This window comes from Capra hircus (genome assembly GCF_001704415.2).
Source record: "Capra hircus breed San Clemente chromosome X unlocalized genomic scaffold, ASM170441v1, whole genome shotgun sequence".
NCBI lineage: Eukaryota > Metazoa > Chordata > Mammalia > Artiodactyla > Bovidae > Capra > Capra hircus.
Genome location: NW_017189516.1, coordinates 52,162,832 through 52,179,361, shown reverse-complemented (window position 1 = coordinate 52,179,361; position 16,530 = coordinate 52,162,832). Strand labels below are relative to the sequence as shown.

At 37.4% G+C, this 16,530-nt stretch overlaps 1 protein-coding gene across 1 annotated transcript; it reads right to left on the bottom strand.

Annotated features, from left to right (window-relative positions):
• Positions 1-316: 316 nt before the first annotated feature.
• On the bottom strand, positions 317-7,944 carry LOC108634348 (sex comb on midleg-like protein 2). The gene is made up of 4 exons (XM_018043951.1): positions 7,728-7,944; positions 6,804-7,058; positions 3,237-3,394; positions 317-2,130 (listed from the first exon to the last, which is right to left on the bottom strand). Exons 2-4 carry the CDS (start codon positions 7,027-7,029, stop codon positions 2,002-2,004), a joined length of 513 nt encoding a protein of 170 aa, XP_017899440.1. The 5' UTR covers positions 7,030-7,058; positions 7,728-7,944; the 3' UTR covers positions 317-2,001.
• Between the last annotated feature and the right edge of the window lie 8,586 nt (positions 7,945-16,530).

The following is a 16,530-nucleotide window of genomic DNA, read 5'->3' as shown; positions in this document are numbered from 1 at the left end:
GATCTGGGGGGCACTGCCATTTTCTAGCATGCTTGCATCATCACCAAAGTAAAAAAAGCTTTGAGTACAGATAAAGCTCATTGATTTAACTTCTTACTGCCTCCCTGGGGTCTCATTTAAGGCCCTTGCAAAAGATAAGCCCTTTGCTCCTAAGAATCTGTTTACCAGTAGAATGAGACCAAGTGTTAAAACCAAGTATTTGGACACATAAAAACACAAACTTACTAGAGTGCTTCTTTTTCAACTGTAACTGATTCATATGTTAATATAATGTGGTAAAAGCAAGTAAAATAAAATCTGAGGCTTTCACATTAACTGAGGTTATTTAACTTTATTATATTTTAAAATCTAAAGACTGTAAAACAGTATTTATACAAACACCTGAGGACTGTTTAACTGGGCACAGCATCTTCACACAAACAATTTGAGAGAAGACAGTTTAAATTAGAATTTTTGTCTTAAAACACAAAGTGAATAACATAGATGAAACCACCCTTTAAATAGTAGCATTCTCATATAAAGTACATTTGGTTTTCTAAAAAAGAAAATGTACATTCTTGCCCCTGGTGTACATTTTATTGGCATTTATAACAAATGGCTAATACTTTTAGCACAGATTCTCATAGCTTATAAACATTACACCAAAGTTATACAAAGTAATAACAATTAACATATAGCACCATTTCCCCTCAAAAGTTCTAACTTTAAAAATAAAACCCAAAATGATAAGTCAGAATTAATGCATCTTCCAAAATTTAGCAGAATAAATGGCTCAGAACTAAGCAAATTAACTAACAACATTGCATAGGACAGAGAACTTCCCTGTATGGAAACCAATCTGTGGATTGTTTCTTATCCCCTGAAGACTAAGCTGAGAGGTACTAGTGATAGCAAATGATGCAAATATTTTTCCAGAATAAAAACATCCAACTATATAAATAGTTCACCATTACCTCTGTGGCAATGCAAAGTGCCATATTAAATTCAAAAAGAACAGGTTAACTTGTTTGAATACCTACAAGTATAGAATAATATATAAATACAGTATTGAATTCATATGAGGAATAAACATAGACAATAAAATATATATATTTTAAAATTTGGGCACAGGTGTCTTCATGTAAGGGCTTTCCTGATAGCTAAGTTGGTAAAGACTTCGCCTGCAATGCAGGAGACCCCGGTTCGATTCCTGGGTTGGGAAGATCCGCTGGAGAAGGGATAGTCTTCTTCATATAAAGATGTGAGAAAGAATCCCAAGTTAAATGTCTAAGCTTGGAGAAAATATGTAAAGTTTAGAAATAACAGGTATTTCATTGAAAAAATTTAATTGGACTCCATCAAAACCACCCTAGTATAATATCTCCTGCATAGAACAACTACTCTATAATTGTTCAAAATTCATCAAAAACTGATAAAAACACTTTATGAAAGTTTATAAGCTTGTTTTTTCTTTAAATATTAACAAATACAACATATAGAGCAATAGTAACGAAAGGAAGGTAATTTATATGGCTATTCCCTTTCAGGAAATTGATAGAACACAAACAGAACATTGCAGTAACAGACAAAGTATTTGAGAAAGAGATGATATCTATAGTTGCATCTTTAAATTCTCTTCTAAGGAAAACTTCGCATGAATTTCATTAGAGAGCCTGTCAGTCCCTGATACTTTCCCCTTTGGGATTTAGCTGTTTTGGTTTTATATATATACATTAACCAAAATCAAAGGTGTTTCTTTGTTTCCTGCAGGAAGTGTATTTGTAAACTGTACAATAAAATAATAAACAGAGATAAAGAACTGCCTATTTGAATATGCTAGTACTAACATGTTAATGGCTTTTAAAGAAGTAGACTGGACTTTATAATAGAGTTCTGCAATTCTGGATATAATGTAGTTTTAGAGGAACTATCTACAAAACAAAAATTGCTATGAGAATAAAAATACTTTTAAATTTAAAGTTATCAAAACAACTGAAAATTATGTCTAAACTTATGTATTTTTCAATTATATTTTCCTTCTTTAAGTTTTTCAATATAATAACATAACTTTAAGGCTGGCCCCAGTTTCAGCCCCATATACTTCATAATCACATCACTTTTGAGTAGTAGCAGAGCCTTCCCATCAATTTCCTATAGAGAGAAATAAATTATACTTATTAGCACTGATTTCACATTTTGTCAAGTTACTTACATATAAGAACATGTAAATAGAGCGTAGCTGTATATTCTCAATATATATTCTCTGAGTATGCATTTATTTCCTGAAAACTATTAAAAACATAACTTATATGTGTAACATCATTTGAAAATTTCTAAATTCACTTCAAATTTTAACAAAAAGTAAACTTAACCTAGTATCTTTGAAGAATGGCCTTTAGCATCAAACTATCTGATTTTAAAAACTATGTGTTGAATAAAATACCACATATCTATGACAAATGGTAGATAGAAAATTATGAATGATAGAAATGAATTTCAGACAGTCATCAACTTTCTTAGAAAGGCTGGGAATGTATGTCAGCATTAATGCAAACTCTAAATGTGCTAAACAGTGTTGTCTTTATGTTGAAAGCTATTCATTTAATTATGTGAAGCTAATCAGATGCTAAAACATATTACTGATTTTCTTACAATATGAAAAAGGATACAAAAGGATACATTTGGTCATGAATTTGATTTGTTAGAAAAGACTATAAACATTATTTATCAGACACAAGGTATCCTCCTAATACTATTTATTTGCTTAATAAAACAATTTATGTTTTGGAAGTATGTTTGATTTTCCTGAGTTCCTATTTAAAATAAAGCTGCACTTAATCTTATACAGTTACTGGATTCACTGGGCATTGTAATAAGAAGGACACCATGTTACAAAGGTGGTCACATTCCCTCCTATTCACAATCCCAGGGCCAAGCAGGGAGCAGATAGGGAGGAGGATCTTTGTAGCTGGTCTTACAAAGGAGAATACACCTGAGAGTGGCCATGCTGAATCATCTTCTCTTGAGAACTCAAAGACGTGTAAGTATGTTAGGGACTTGGGTACCCATTTAAAGCACAGATCCAGCCTCTATCCTTTAAGGATCTAACTTCGGGCAAAGTGAACTCTCTCAAATATGGAAAAATCAGTTGATAGGGTTCCCCCACCATCCACACTAATCAGTAACCAACTGAAGGGCCTGCAAAGAGATAATTCAAAGTCATTACAGCAGGAAAACTGGATCAAAAGATACATTACATGTTGCCTGAAGAGGTCAGCAAGGGGGCCTGACTTCTGAGGATCTTTATGTTTCATAAACTGTATCACTTCATCCACAGACCAGGTTTCAGGGTCCTTAGAGAAGCCTTGCTTCAGGACACTGGGGTCAGGTACAGCTATATAACTTGGAGCTTCAACTGGGGGGAAAAAAGACAAATCATACTTGACCTGATCATTATCCTGAAAGAAAAGATGTTAAGCAGGGAATAATTTTATCATTCCTGGAATGTTCTGTGAAGTACCCCAGCATGGACCCAGGATTCCAAAGGTAAAATTTAGTGAAAGCCTAGATAAAGATGACCTGAGGATAGCTACCCAAGAATGTCCCACTTGACCTCCTCCAAACAACAAAAGCAACTTCAGAATGTATCCTAGACTTTCAAAGATCATGATACAGACCAAACAATCCAAGGCCTCTTTGACCATAAGCAAATACAGAAAAAGACCTGTAACTTAGGTTAAATCAAGGTTAATCTAATCTATTGCTCTCTTCCTTTAAGTATTTTGAAGAATTTCTCTCAATCTTCCTCCTCTTGAGAAAAGACTCAAGATTAGGTTTGAGTCTTTTACTAGCTAATTGCAATGAAAATCCAAAGAATTTACAGTTTTATAATTGTTTAAATTAATTCACTTTAATCAATAATTTTCAATAAACCGTATTCTCTCTTGAGAACCAAATTAGTTCTTTTACTGAATCTCTAACCATGTATTCAATAAAGATTATTTTTAGCATCAATTTATTCTTTAAACTCCTGTCTCTCAAGGCTTAAATTCTTACTTGAATTTTGAAGAAAACAAGATTATTTTGTACTTAGTTAGGTCAGAAGCAACTTTAACATTATACGGAATACCTCTTTCAAATTTTACTGCATAGTGATAGATATTTTGGTTGAAGGTTTATATATTTAAAAAGAAATCGAAACATGAAATAATTTAAGTGCTCATACCTCAAAAAGTTATAGTTGTGCTATTCACTAAGTTGTACTCAAACTTTCTTTCTGTCCAGACACGTATTCGTTTCCTTAACCAGAGTGCCTGACTCTCTAAAGTTAGTATATGATAACAGAAGCGGGTTTGGTGCTTTGCTAGGAAGATTTGTTTCTCTAAACAAAGACCATAAACACAAATTTGATCTTTTCGTGTGTGTGAAGTACCCAAAAGCGAACTTTTCTTTCCTGTCATCTGTGCTCTAGCCATCTTAGGGGTATTTTAGGTATTCATCCAAGGAAAGGGCAAAGAAAACAGAAGACGTAAGAACTTGCAATGGTAAATTTTTGGTGTAGCTCAGAATTTTATATATTTTCTTTTTAAATTTTATAACTTTGATGTGAAATAAAAATTCTTTACTAAAATCTATTCTACTTTCTCCTTGAGAAGGAAATGGCAACCCACTCCAGTACCCTTGCCTGGAAAATCCCATGGACAGAGGAGCCTGGTAGGCTACACAGCCCATGGGGGTCGCAAAGAGTTGGACACGACTGAATAACTTCACTCACATCCTACTTTCTACTTGTCAGAAATAAAAATGTTGGTCTACCAAGAAACACTGCTAGGTTGTATCAACTCGAGTAAAAGTGATGATGATAGAGACCATGTCATGCCTGAGGCATTCTAACAATTCAGACAGAAAAGTCTTCTCCTTTAACTCAAGAGAGACTCAATTTAATATTTAAAAAATTACTGGCAAGGCTAATCATACCTCTAAATTACCATATTTTGTGGGATTTTTTGTTTCTGTCATCAGAATCTGGTATGGGTTATGTCTTGATGTAAAAATAGGATTTCTAGTACAAAATTATAATTTTGTATTAAAAATAAAACAGCTGTGAGCCCACCTATCTATAATCTACCATGAAAAAATACTTTAATTGGGCCCATATCTTCAAGATAATCAGAGAAGGTTATAAACATTACATTAGTATTATTATTCACATAATTATATGAAAAATAAGTAAAGTCCAGTCACGCTCTTCTCCTTAATGGCTCTGTCTTATATACACTAGGAGATCAGTAAATATTTCTGGTATAAATGAAATGAAAGTGACTTGATTTTATCCCAGATGATACTGAATTTCTTTCGTTTAATAAAAATCAATTTGTTTCATTCAAATACTGGGGTGGGGCAGGGCAGGAGGTTGTGTGAGCATCATCAGAAATCAAGGTAGACTCAGCTGTAAACAACAGTTCCAACACCTTAAAGAAAATAAAGTGAAATGCTTACCTATTCTCTGAAGATGTACATACAGCCCTGGAGTCAGAGTGCCTGGACTGGCCAAGCCACTTTCTAGTTGGGAGACCTTAGTTAAACGACTTCTCAGATTTCTCACCTGAAAATGTTTACCAGCACCTACATCTCAAGAAACTGTTGTAAACGTGTAATGCATGAAGCAATGTAAATATTATGTGCTGGCACATAATATCAGATGGTAATGAAGATGATGATGATTTTATTACTATTAAGTAATATTATTACTATTAAGTCTTTCCACACCTAGGAAGACTAGAGGCTAGCATCCTCAAACCCCAAAACAGGCTACTTTGGCATGGTAGTGTTAGACATACATTTGGAAGTGAAATTCAGCATTAGAAGTAACCTTTAGAGCATTCTTCTAAGAAGGCCTATCTTCATAAGCTCATATAGTGAAAATATCTAAAAGCTTATAATATACTACCCCTTTATAAAATGAACATCTATCTTTAGATTCTTTACAAAAATCACTCCAAAAAAAAAAAATCACTCCAAAACCAGAGACAATCTATATGGGGTATATGAGATGGGAGTGACAACATTAAATGTGTCACAGCATGTGTACAGATGATATCCATGATAAAAGGCAAGGGAGTGAGTTGATTCCTACTTCCTTTATTCCTCAACCTTGCCTAAATGCCTATCTGGTGAAAAAAGACAAAACACTTATTCCCTCCACCCCAACATCCTTAATCTTTAAAAGGGTACAGGATAGAGCTATCTTTGCACGTGGAAGGCTGTTCTGGCTCTTTCTAAATGAGTGGCAGGATGCTGTACAGTTTGTACACATCATGCTCTCCTGGTGGGTGTGAGGGAACGACTGAGAGTGTGGAAAACAGGGAAATGGCTGCAGCAACAGGATGCAAGAGCCAAGATCTGGGAGCCAAGTACAGGCTGGAGCCAGGAAAGGTCTCAAGAAGGACAAGGAAGGGAGCACATCAGAATGAAGAGGGAGTGTATCCTTCCAGGCCTCAAGAGTCATGCAAGGTTTGTGAGTCCAGACAGTATCCAAGGAAATGAGAAACTACAATGGAAACTGAAATGAAAACCAATAAAATAAGAAGTCTCTATCAGAAACATGATTGGTGATCCAGATCCCCAGAAACAGTTCTGTAATGCCATGAGGATTAGAGCATCTGCAGCAGCTTGGCCCTGACAATGATGTGAAGGGGAGGACTCTTACCTCCTCAATTTTGACAATTTCTTCAATGTGATAAACTCAGGGGATGATGTGGGGCATGGGAACCTTAAGGGGAAAGACAAACCCATCGGATGAGAATCACTGTTTTGGAAAATACCTTCACTTTCCCTCTGCATTTCAAATTCAACTTCAAGCTGACTACTCTTGATAGATGATTTGGTCTCCACTACTTTGGGGCTTGAGGTGCATGGCACACTTTGAGAACCATTCATGGAGACTGGAGTATGAGTGCTTATAGGATTTTTTCTGACAGGACTCAAAGAATTTGCTGAACTAAGTGGTGACTTCTTGGACTCTTCAGAAAGCTTTTCCTCTTTGGCCATGCCATCTTCCTCAGAAGGTAATACTTCCTCTACAAGGAAAAAAAAAGAAGGCAATAAGAAAAAAGACAAAGGCAATTATCTTCAACAGACTTACAGTTTGAATACTACTAAAATGTCAAAAATCCCCTAAATTGGCAACAATGGTTTACTGAAGCCATGCTATAATGAACTACAAACCTCTAACACAAAGCAGATGGCCATCCCCTTCTTGATGTTTATAATAATGGACACTGTCCTGAAATCCAAATTTATTCTAATGACATCATAACTAACCCTTGCCAGTCTTGCCACCAAGACTATGAACACTTCACTAAAACATTTATTTTTACGAATACAGTTCTTACACAATTGGTTTCTAACATTTGCTTACTACTTGGGCACTTAAAAAAAAACAACCTTCACTGGAGAAATGTTTTAGGTTTTTCTATTCCTCTTTCTATAAAGCTTTTGGCAATACAAAGCTGAATGGGAAATGCTGCTATAATTGTTTTTCTTTAATCTAAGGAGAAATGACAACTGTGCATTTCTTAAGGGAATGAAGTGCTCAACAAAGCTGCCAAAGTAATAGCTAACTGCCAAACGGATTTGGCAGTTGGGAAACATACTCCCCTATTCCCAACACCAACACTCAACAGCATACATAAGTGATAGCAGAGTGACTTTTCTTCCCAATCATGCAACATGTAACTACTGTTTACCTTCAGAGGCATGCACTATTATTCTGGGTTGCTTAGGAGAGAGAGGAGCAACATAAGGCAGAGGTTGCTCAGAAGGTCGTTTGGTGATTTTCTTTTCTGTTATATCTTCTTCTACTGTTTTCAAAAAAAGGGATGTCTGTTGTAACTAATTAATATACTTAAGCATTTTTATATCAACAGCATAAAACACTTCTTTGTATATCATCTGTCTACTATAACTTCATCAATAATCAATCATTTGTTTATGAACAAGATGTGCTCATTTCATCCTATTAAATATTTCACTGATATACAAGGGTTAAAACCATTATATCTAGGCTTCACTTATTCTAGGGTCATCATATTTTTCTAACTCTCTCAGGCAGCAGTGAGGCAACTAAAAAGGCCTGAGAAAATTGCTCCCATGAACAACAAAGTTTAAGAATTCAGAGAAGTTAGAGCAGACAGAGTACAAAGAACACTCCATTTCATAGGTAACAATCCTGGCCTAGGGATACTCTTAAAACAATTCTACTGCTTACTTATCATTCAACCAAATGCATTTCTTCTTAAAAGACCATTCTTTAAGGCATAACCCTAAAATGAATCAATATTTTGATTTAATCTCCAACTAAAAGGAAAAATAAAGTACAATAAAAATCTATAAAGTAGGATAACAGATCTTCAGAAAGGAGAGAGACTGCAATGACAAAGTACCAAAGTCAAACTTAATCTAGCTAAAAATGGCTAAAGGTCAGGAATGTCCCTTAAAATCATCTGATAAGTAATTTTTAAACATCCAGTTACTGACTGATTATGAATGAGCCTAAGAGCGCTCTCAACATTTGATTTTATTTTTAATCATCAACTACAAAAATCAACAGCCAAAACATATTTCAGTGAGTAGGACGTATTTCTACAATTGCGACTGTTAAATTCTAAGAAAATAATTAACTGACTTTTTTCATACCAATTTACTGATACAGAAAATTTGAACACTAAAGTATACACTTTCTACAGTTTTCTATAGGTATTTACTTCAGAATTATAGCAAGATCAGAAAAAGTCTTTACTTACCTTTTATATACAATATTATAATACTTTATGAAAAGTTTATGAAGCTACTATATGGTCTACTATCTGGGATTGATACAAACATAAAATTGATTCTTGACTTCTGTTTCTGGGTACTGTAGTAAGCTAAGGCATGAAACTGTTCCTGCAGAGTAACTAGAAAAAGCCAGATAATTTACAAAGTACTTTAAAAGTCATCATAGAGAGGCACTTCCAAGATGACTGATTAAGGACTTTCCACTCCTTCATAAAACTAACGACAGCACTGGCAAAATCAATTTCTTCAAAATTCTGGATGTTAACAAAAGGCTTGAGTGAGTGAAAGCCACTCAAGTCATGTCTGACTTTCTGACTCCATGGACTGTAGCCTGCCAGGCTCCTCTGTCCATGGAATTCTCCAGGCCAGAATTCTGGAATGGGTGGCCATTCCCTTCTCCAGGGGATCTTCCCAACCCAGGGATCGAACACAGGTCTCCTGCATTGCAGGTGATTCTTTACTGTCTGAGCCACCAGGGAAGCCCAAGAATACTAGAATGGGTAGCCTATCCCTTCTCCAGGGGATAAAACAATCAAAAAAGTGTTTATTCAAGAAAAATGGCTGAATATCACAACAACAAATTCTGTGACACTTTAGCTTCCCCCATCTTAATCTCAGTTGTTCAGGAGTTTTGCAAACCAACAGCTTCGCAACTATAGTAGCTGTGAAAGCCAGCAGCCTAACACTGGAAGGGGCACAAAGCCTTTGGAATTCTACAAAAGCTCCACCCTCAGAGAACTGTCATTGAAAACCTCTGATCTTTGGGCTTGTTTTATTTGACCTAAATCAGAGCCTGCTCTGTGTGAACAGTCCTATCTCCAAAGCACTGGTCAAAAATTAAACCAAATCAAAACCAAAAAAACCACAACAGAGGCAAATGTTCAGCAGTGAAGCTCTCTGAGGCAGGATTATCAGTTGAGGTTGACAAAAAGCTTGACCAAAAGAACTGGAGAATGAGATGTCCATTAGGACACTTAGAAAAGCACCGAGCTATTCCTGCAAATCTGTAAGGCCGTATATATGTGCATGGCTTTATGAATGCTTAGGAAAGACTTTAGAAGGTCCTAATCTTTCATTTCATGACAACTTTGAAGCTCTGCACAGGAGTGTGAAGTTTCAACACACACACACAAAAAAAAACCTTGACAAAGGCTGGAAGATATACTGGTTCTGGGCACTTAGGAAAATCCCTGTCCAACCATTAGCAGACCACTAAGGTCACGGCAAACACTCTCTTCCAACAACACAAGAGAACACACGGACATCACCAGATGGTCAACATCAAAATCAGATTGATTACATTCTTTGCAGCCAAAGATGGAGAAGCTCTATACAGTCAGCAAAAACAAGACCGGGAGCTGACTGTGGCTCAGATCATGAACGCCTTATTGCCAAATTCAGACTGAAATTGTAGAAAGTGGGGAAAACCACTAGACCATTCAGGTATGACCTAAATCAAATCCCTTATGATTATACAGTGGAAGTGTCAAATAAATTTAAGGGACTGGATCTGATAAGAGTGCCTGATGAACCATGGACTGAGGTTTGTGACATTGTACAGGAGACAGGGATCAAGACCATCCCCATGGAAAAGAAATGCAAAAAAGCAAAATGGCTGTCTAAGGAGGCCTTACAAATAGCTATGAAAAGAAGCGAAGCGAAAAGCAAAGGAGAAAAGGAAAGATATTCCCATCTGAATGCAGAGTTCCAAAAAAATAGCAAGGAGAGATAAGAAAGCCTTCCTCAGCAATCAATGCAAAGAAAGAGAAGAAAACAACAGAATGGGAAAGACTAGAGATCTCTTCAAGAAAATTAGAGATACCAAGGGAACATTTCATGCAAAGATGGGCTCAATAACAAACAGAAATGGTAGGGATCTAACAGAAGCAGAAGATATTAAGAAGAGGTGGCAAGAATACACAAAAGAACTGTACAAAAAAGAGCTTCATAACCAAGATACTCATGATGGTGTGATCACTCATCTAGAGCCAGACATCCTGGAATGTGAAGTCAAGTGGGCCTTAGAAAGCATCACTACGCACAAAGCTAGTGGAGGTGATGGCATTCCCGTTGAGCTATTTCAAATCCTGAAAGATGATGCTGTGAAAATGCTTCACTCAATATGCCAGCAAATTTGGAAAACTCAGCAGTGGCCACAGGACTGGAAAATGTCAGTTTTCATTCCAATCCCAAAGAAAGGCAATGCCAAAGAATGCTCAAACTACCGCACAACTGCACTCAGCTCACACACTAGTAAAGTAATGCTCAAAATTCTCCAAGCCAGGCTTCAGCAATATGTGAACCGTGAACTTCCAGATGTTCAAGCTGGTTTTAGAAAAGGCAGAGGAACCAGAGATCAAATTGACAACATCCGCTGGATCATGGAAAAAGGAATGGAGTTCCAGAAAAACATCTATTTCTGCTTTATTGACTATGCCAAAGCCTTTGACTGTGTGGATCACCATAAACTGGAAAATTCTGAAAGAGATGGGAATCCCAGACCACCTAACCTGCCTCTTCAGAAACCTATATGCAGGTCAGGAAGCAACAGTTAGAACTGGACACCGAACAACAGACTGGTTCCAAATAGGAAAAGGAGTACCTCAAGGCTGTATATTGTCACCCTGCTTATTTAACTTCTATGCAGAGTACATCACAAGAAACGCTGGGCTGGAAGAAGCACAAGCTAGAATCAAGATTGTCGGGAGAAATATCAATAACGTCAGATATGCAGATGACACCACCCTTATGGCAGAAAGTGAAGAGGAACTCAAAAGCCTCTTGATGAAAGTGAAAGAGGAGAGTGAAAAAGTTGGCTTAAAGGTCAACATTCAGAAAACAAAGATCATGGCATCTGGCCCCATCACTTCATGGGAAATAATGTGAGATAGCAACCCAAAACTGTGGGATAACCAGAGAGAAAAAAAAGAGAACTTTCCCAAGAAAGACTCTAACTTAATGCGCGGCTTGGCCTACTCACAGAACAAAGGATTGAGCAAATACCAAAGGAGAGCTAGCTCCTGTATACAGCCCCCTCCCCCACCGGAGGCAGAGAGGCAGGTGTGCAATAACAAGAGCTGGAAGGCAAGGAGCAATCTAGGCCCCAGAGACTGGCATCCTCTGCCAAACTGTGAGCAGGCTCCCAATTGCTAACCATATATTTCTGGGATCCTAGAGGGTTGACAACTGCCAGGAGGGTTGCAGCCTGAGATCAGCTCCCCAGATGAGACACAGGGCACATCAGAGACAGTGCTCTCACGGTGCACCAGGGAAACTGAGCAGCTAGGACCCGGGAGGTGATTAAGACGCACAGCCCAACTGGGACAGTGTGCTTGCCAAGTACCTGGTCACCTGAGCTGCTCGGACCTGGGAAGGGCACAAAACGCATGCCCAACTGACTCTGTGCCCTTGTGGAGAACACGAGAACCTGAACCTGAGCAGCTTAGACCTGGGAAGTGCAGGAAACGCAGGGCCCACTTTGGACAGTACCCCTGCAGAGCAACCTGAAGCCTGAGCAGTGTAGACCTGGAAAGCACACACCACCATGAGCTGGGGCAAACGCAGTGTGGTCCATACACTGCGAGCACTCACCACAAATGCCTGTGGTTACTGTTTGCAGTGTTACTCCCTTTCCACAACACAACTGAACAAGTGAGCCTAAATAAGTGACCACTTTTGCCCCCTTGTCTCAGGGTGGAAATTAGACCCCAAAGAGACCTGCAAACAGAGGAAGGCAAAATAAACGAAGAGGGAACTGCTCTGGAACTGACAGGTGCAACAGATTAAAACCTGGTAGTTAACACTGACTAAGCACTGGAAGGGGCCTATAGATTTTCAGAAGTATAAGCTGGAACAAGGAAATATCTGACACAGAACTGACCACACATTGCCCAAAACAGCTCCAGAGAAATTTCTAAATATATTTTTACTATTACCATTTTTTATTTTTTTATTTTTAAGTGCTTTATTACTACTCTAATTTTCATTTTTATACCTACTATTACCTTGCAAAAAAAAGACCCTATTTTCAACGCAAATTTCATATATATATTTTATAATTTTTGTGATAGATTTTATTTTGCATTTTTAATATTGTATTTTTCAGAGTCTACTCTAGGTTTTTAATCTTTGCTATTTGGTATTTGCTATTAATTTTGTACCTTTAAGAATCTAATCTGCAATAACCATTTTCACACAGGGGTGTGATTACTGGCTTCATTGCTCTTTCCACTTCTGACTCTCCCTTTTCTGCACCTGGTCACCTATATCTCCTCCCTCCCACTTCTATTCTCTACTTAACTCTGTGAATCTCTCTGGGTGTTTCAGGCTGTGGAGAACACCTAGGGAACTGATTACTGGCTAGACTGGTCTCTCCCCTTTTGACTCCCCTTCTTCTCCTCCTGGTCACCTCTATCGCCCTCCTCCCTCTTCTCTTCTCTGTGTAACTCCATGAACCTATCTGGGTATTCCAGACTGTGGAGAGCATATAGGGAATTGATTACTGCCTAGATAGCTCTCTCCCCTTTTGACTCCCCCTCTTCTCCTGGTCACCTCTATCTTTCTCCTCCCTCTTCTCTTCTCCATGTATCTCTGTGAACCTTTCTGGGTATCCCTCACTGTGGAGAATTTTTTCATCATTAACCTAGATGTTTTATCATCTGTGGTGTATAGATGGAGAAGTCTTGAGGCTACTGTAATAAAAAGACTGAAAGCCAGAGTCAGGAGGCTGAAATCCAAAACTTGAGATCACCACAAAACTCCTGATGTCAGGGAACATTAATAAACAAGAGCGAATCCAAAAGCCTCCATATTTACACTGAAACCAAGCTCCACCCAAGAGCCAACAAGTTCCAGAGCAAGACATACCACATTAATTCTCCAGTAGTGCAGGAACACAGCCCAGAGCATTAAAATACAGGCTGCCCAAAGCCATGCCAAACCCATAGACACCCCAAAACTCACTACTGGACACTTCATTGCACTGCAGAGAGCAGAGACCCAGCTTCATCCACCGGAACACAGATGCAAGATCCCCTAACCTAGAAACCTTGACAAGCCACTAGTCCAACCCCACTCACAGGGAGCAAGCTCCACAATAAAGAGGAAACACAAACTTCCAGCCTACAGAAAGGCCACCCCAAACACAGAAATTTAAACAAAATGAAAAGGCAAAGAAATATTCAGCAGGTAAAGGAGCATGATAAATGCCCCCCAAAAAAAACAGCAAAAGAAAAGGAGATAGGGAGTCTACCTGAAAAAGAATTCAGAATAGTGATAGTAAAGATGATCCAACATCTTGAAAGCCAAATGGAGTTACAGATAAATAGCCTGGAGACAAGAATTGAGAAGATGAAAGAAATGTTTAACAAGGACCTAGAAGAAATAAAAAAGAGTCAATCAATAATGAATAATGCAATAACAGAGATCAAAAGCACTCTGGAGGGAACCAATAGTAGAATAACTGAGGCAGAAGAGAAGATAAGTGAGGTGGAAGATAGAATGATAGAAATAACTAAAGCAAGGAAAAAAGAATTAAAGGAAATGAGGACAACCTCAGAGACCTCTGGGACAATGTTAACCGCCCCAACATTTGAATCATAGGAGTCCCAGAAGAAGAAGACAAAAAGAAAGGGCATGAGAAAATACTTGAGGAGGTAATAGTTGAAAACTTCCCTAAAATGGAGGAAAAAATAGCCACCTAAGTCCAATAAACCCAGAGAGTCCCAAACAGAATAAACCCAAGGATACACACCCCAAGACACATATTAATCAAATTAACAAAGATCAAACACAAAGACCAAATATCAAAGGCAGCAAGGGAAAAGCAACAATAACACACAAGGGGATCCCCACAAGGATAACAGTCGATCTTTCAATAGAAACTCTTTGGCCCAGAAGGGAATGGCAGGACATACTTAAAGTGATGAAAGAGAAAAACCTACAATGCAGATTACTATACCCAACAAGGATCTCATTCAAATATGAAGGAGAAATCAAAAGCTTTACAGACAAGCAAAAGCTGAGAGAATTCAGCACCACCAAACTAGCTCTTCAACAAATGCTAAAGGATCTTCTCTAGACAGGAAACAGGGAAAAAGTTTATAATCTCAAACCCAAAACAACAAAGTAAATGGCAATGGGATCATACTTATCAATAATTACCTTAAATGTCAATGGGTTGAATGTCCCAATCAAAAGACAAAGACTGGCTGAATGGATAGAAAAACAAGACCCCTATATATGCTGTCTACAAGACACCCACCTCAAAACAAGGGACACACACAGACCCAAACTGAAGGGCTGGAAAAAGATATTTCATGCAAATGGAAACCAAAAGAAAGCAGGAGTAGCAATACACATATCAGATAAAATAGACTTTGAAATAAAGGCCGTGAAAAGAGTCAAAGAAGGACACTACATAATGATCAAAGGATTAATCCAAGAAGATATAACAATTATAAACATATATGCACCCAACATAAAAGCATCACAATATGTAAGGCTACGGCTAACACGTATGAAAGGGGAAATTAACAGTAACACAATAATAGTGGGAGACTTTATTACCCCACTCACACCTATGGATAGGTCAATCAAACAGAAAATTAGCAAGGAAACATAATCTTTAAATGATACAATGGACCAGTTAGACCTAATTGATACCTGCAGGACATTTCACGTCAAAATAATGAATTTCACCTTTTTCTCAAGTGCACACAGAACATTCTCCAGGACAGATCATATCCTGGGCCATAAATCTAGCCTTGATAAATTCAAAAAAATGAAATCATTTCAAATATCTTTTCTGATCACAATGAGGTAAGATTAGATGTCAAGTACAGGAGAAAACCTAATAAAAATACAAACAAATGGAGGCTAAACAGCATGCCTTGAATAATCAACAAATCACAGATGAAATCAAAATATGCATGGAAACAAATGAAAATGTAACCACGACAGCCCAAAGCCTACGGCATTCAGTAAAAGCAGTGTTAAGGGGAAGGTTCATAGATATATATGCTTACCTCAAGAAACAAGAGAAAAATCAAATAAATAACCTAATTTTACACATAAAGCAACTAGAAAAAGAAGAAATGAAGAACCTCAGGGTTAGTAGAAGGAAAAAAAAATCATACCAATTAGGGCAGAAATAAATGAAAGAGGAACAAAGGAGACTATAGCAAAAATCAACAAAACTAAAAGCTGGTTCTTTGAGAAGGTAAACAAAATAGACAAACCTTTAGCCAGACTCATCAAGAAAAAAAGGGAGAAAAATGAAATCAACAAAATTAGAAATGAAAGTGGAAAATCACAACATACAACACAGAAATACAAAGGATCATAAGAGACTACTATCAGCAACTATATTACAATAAAACAGACAACCTGGAAGAAATGGATGAATTCTTAGAAAAGTATAACCTTCCCAAACTAAACCATGAAGAAACAGAAAATCTTAACAGACCCATCACAAGCAATGAAATCGAAACTGTAATCAAAAATCTTCCAACAAACAAAAGCCCAGAACCAGCTGGTTTCACAGGTGAAGTCTACCAAAAATTTAGAGAAGGGCTAACAGCTATTCTACTCAAACTCTTCCAGAAAATTGCAGAGGAAAGTAAACTGTCAAACTCATTCTATGAGGCCACCATCACCCTAATACCAAAACCAGACAAAGATGCCACACACACACACAGAAAAAAAAAAAAAAAA

Bases quoted from the DNA above. Each gene is read 5' to 3' on its own strand.
- LOC108634348 (XM_018043951.1), bottom strand. From the start codon at position 7,029: ATGGCCAAAGAGGAAAAGCTTTCTGAAGAGTCCAAGAAGTCACCACTT. The intron at 3,395-6,803 runs GTATTTTCCAAA...TTTTCCCCCCAG, and splicing joins AATGCAGAGGGAAAGTGAAG to TTGAAGCTCCAAGTTATATA. The intron at 2,131-3,236 runs GTAATGTATCTT...TTCTCTCTATAG, and splicing joins CTGACCTCTTCAGGCAACAT to GAAATTGATGGGAAGGCTCT.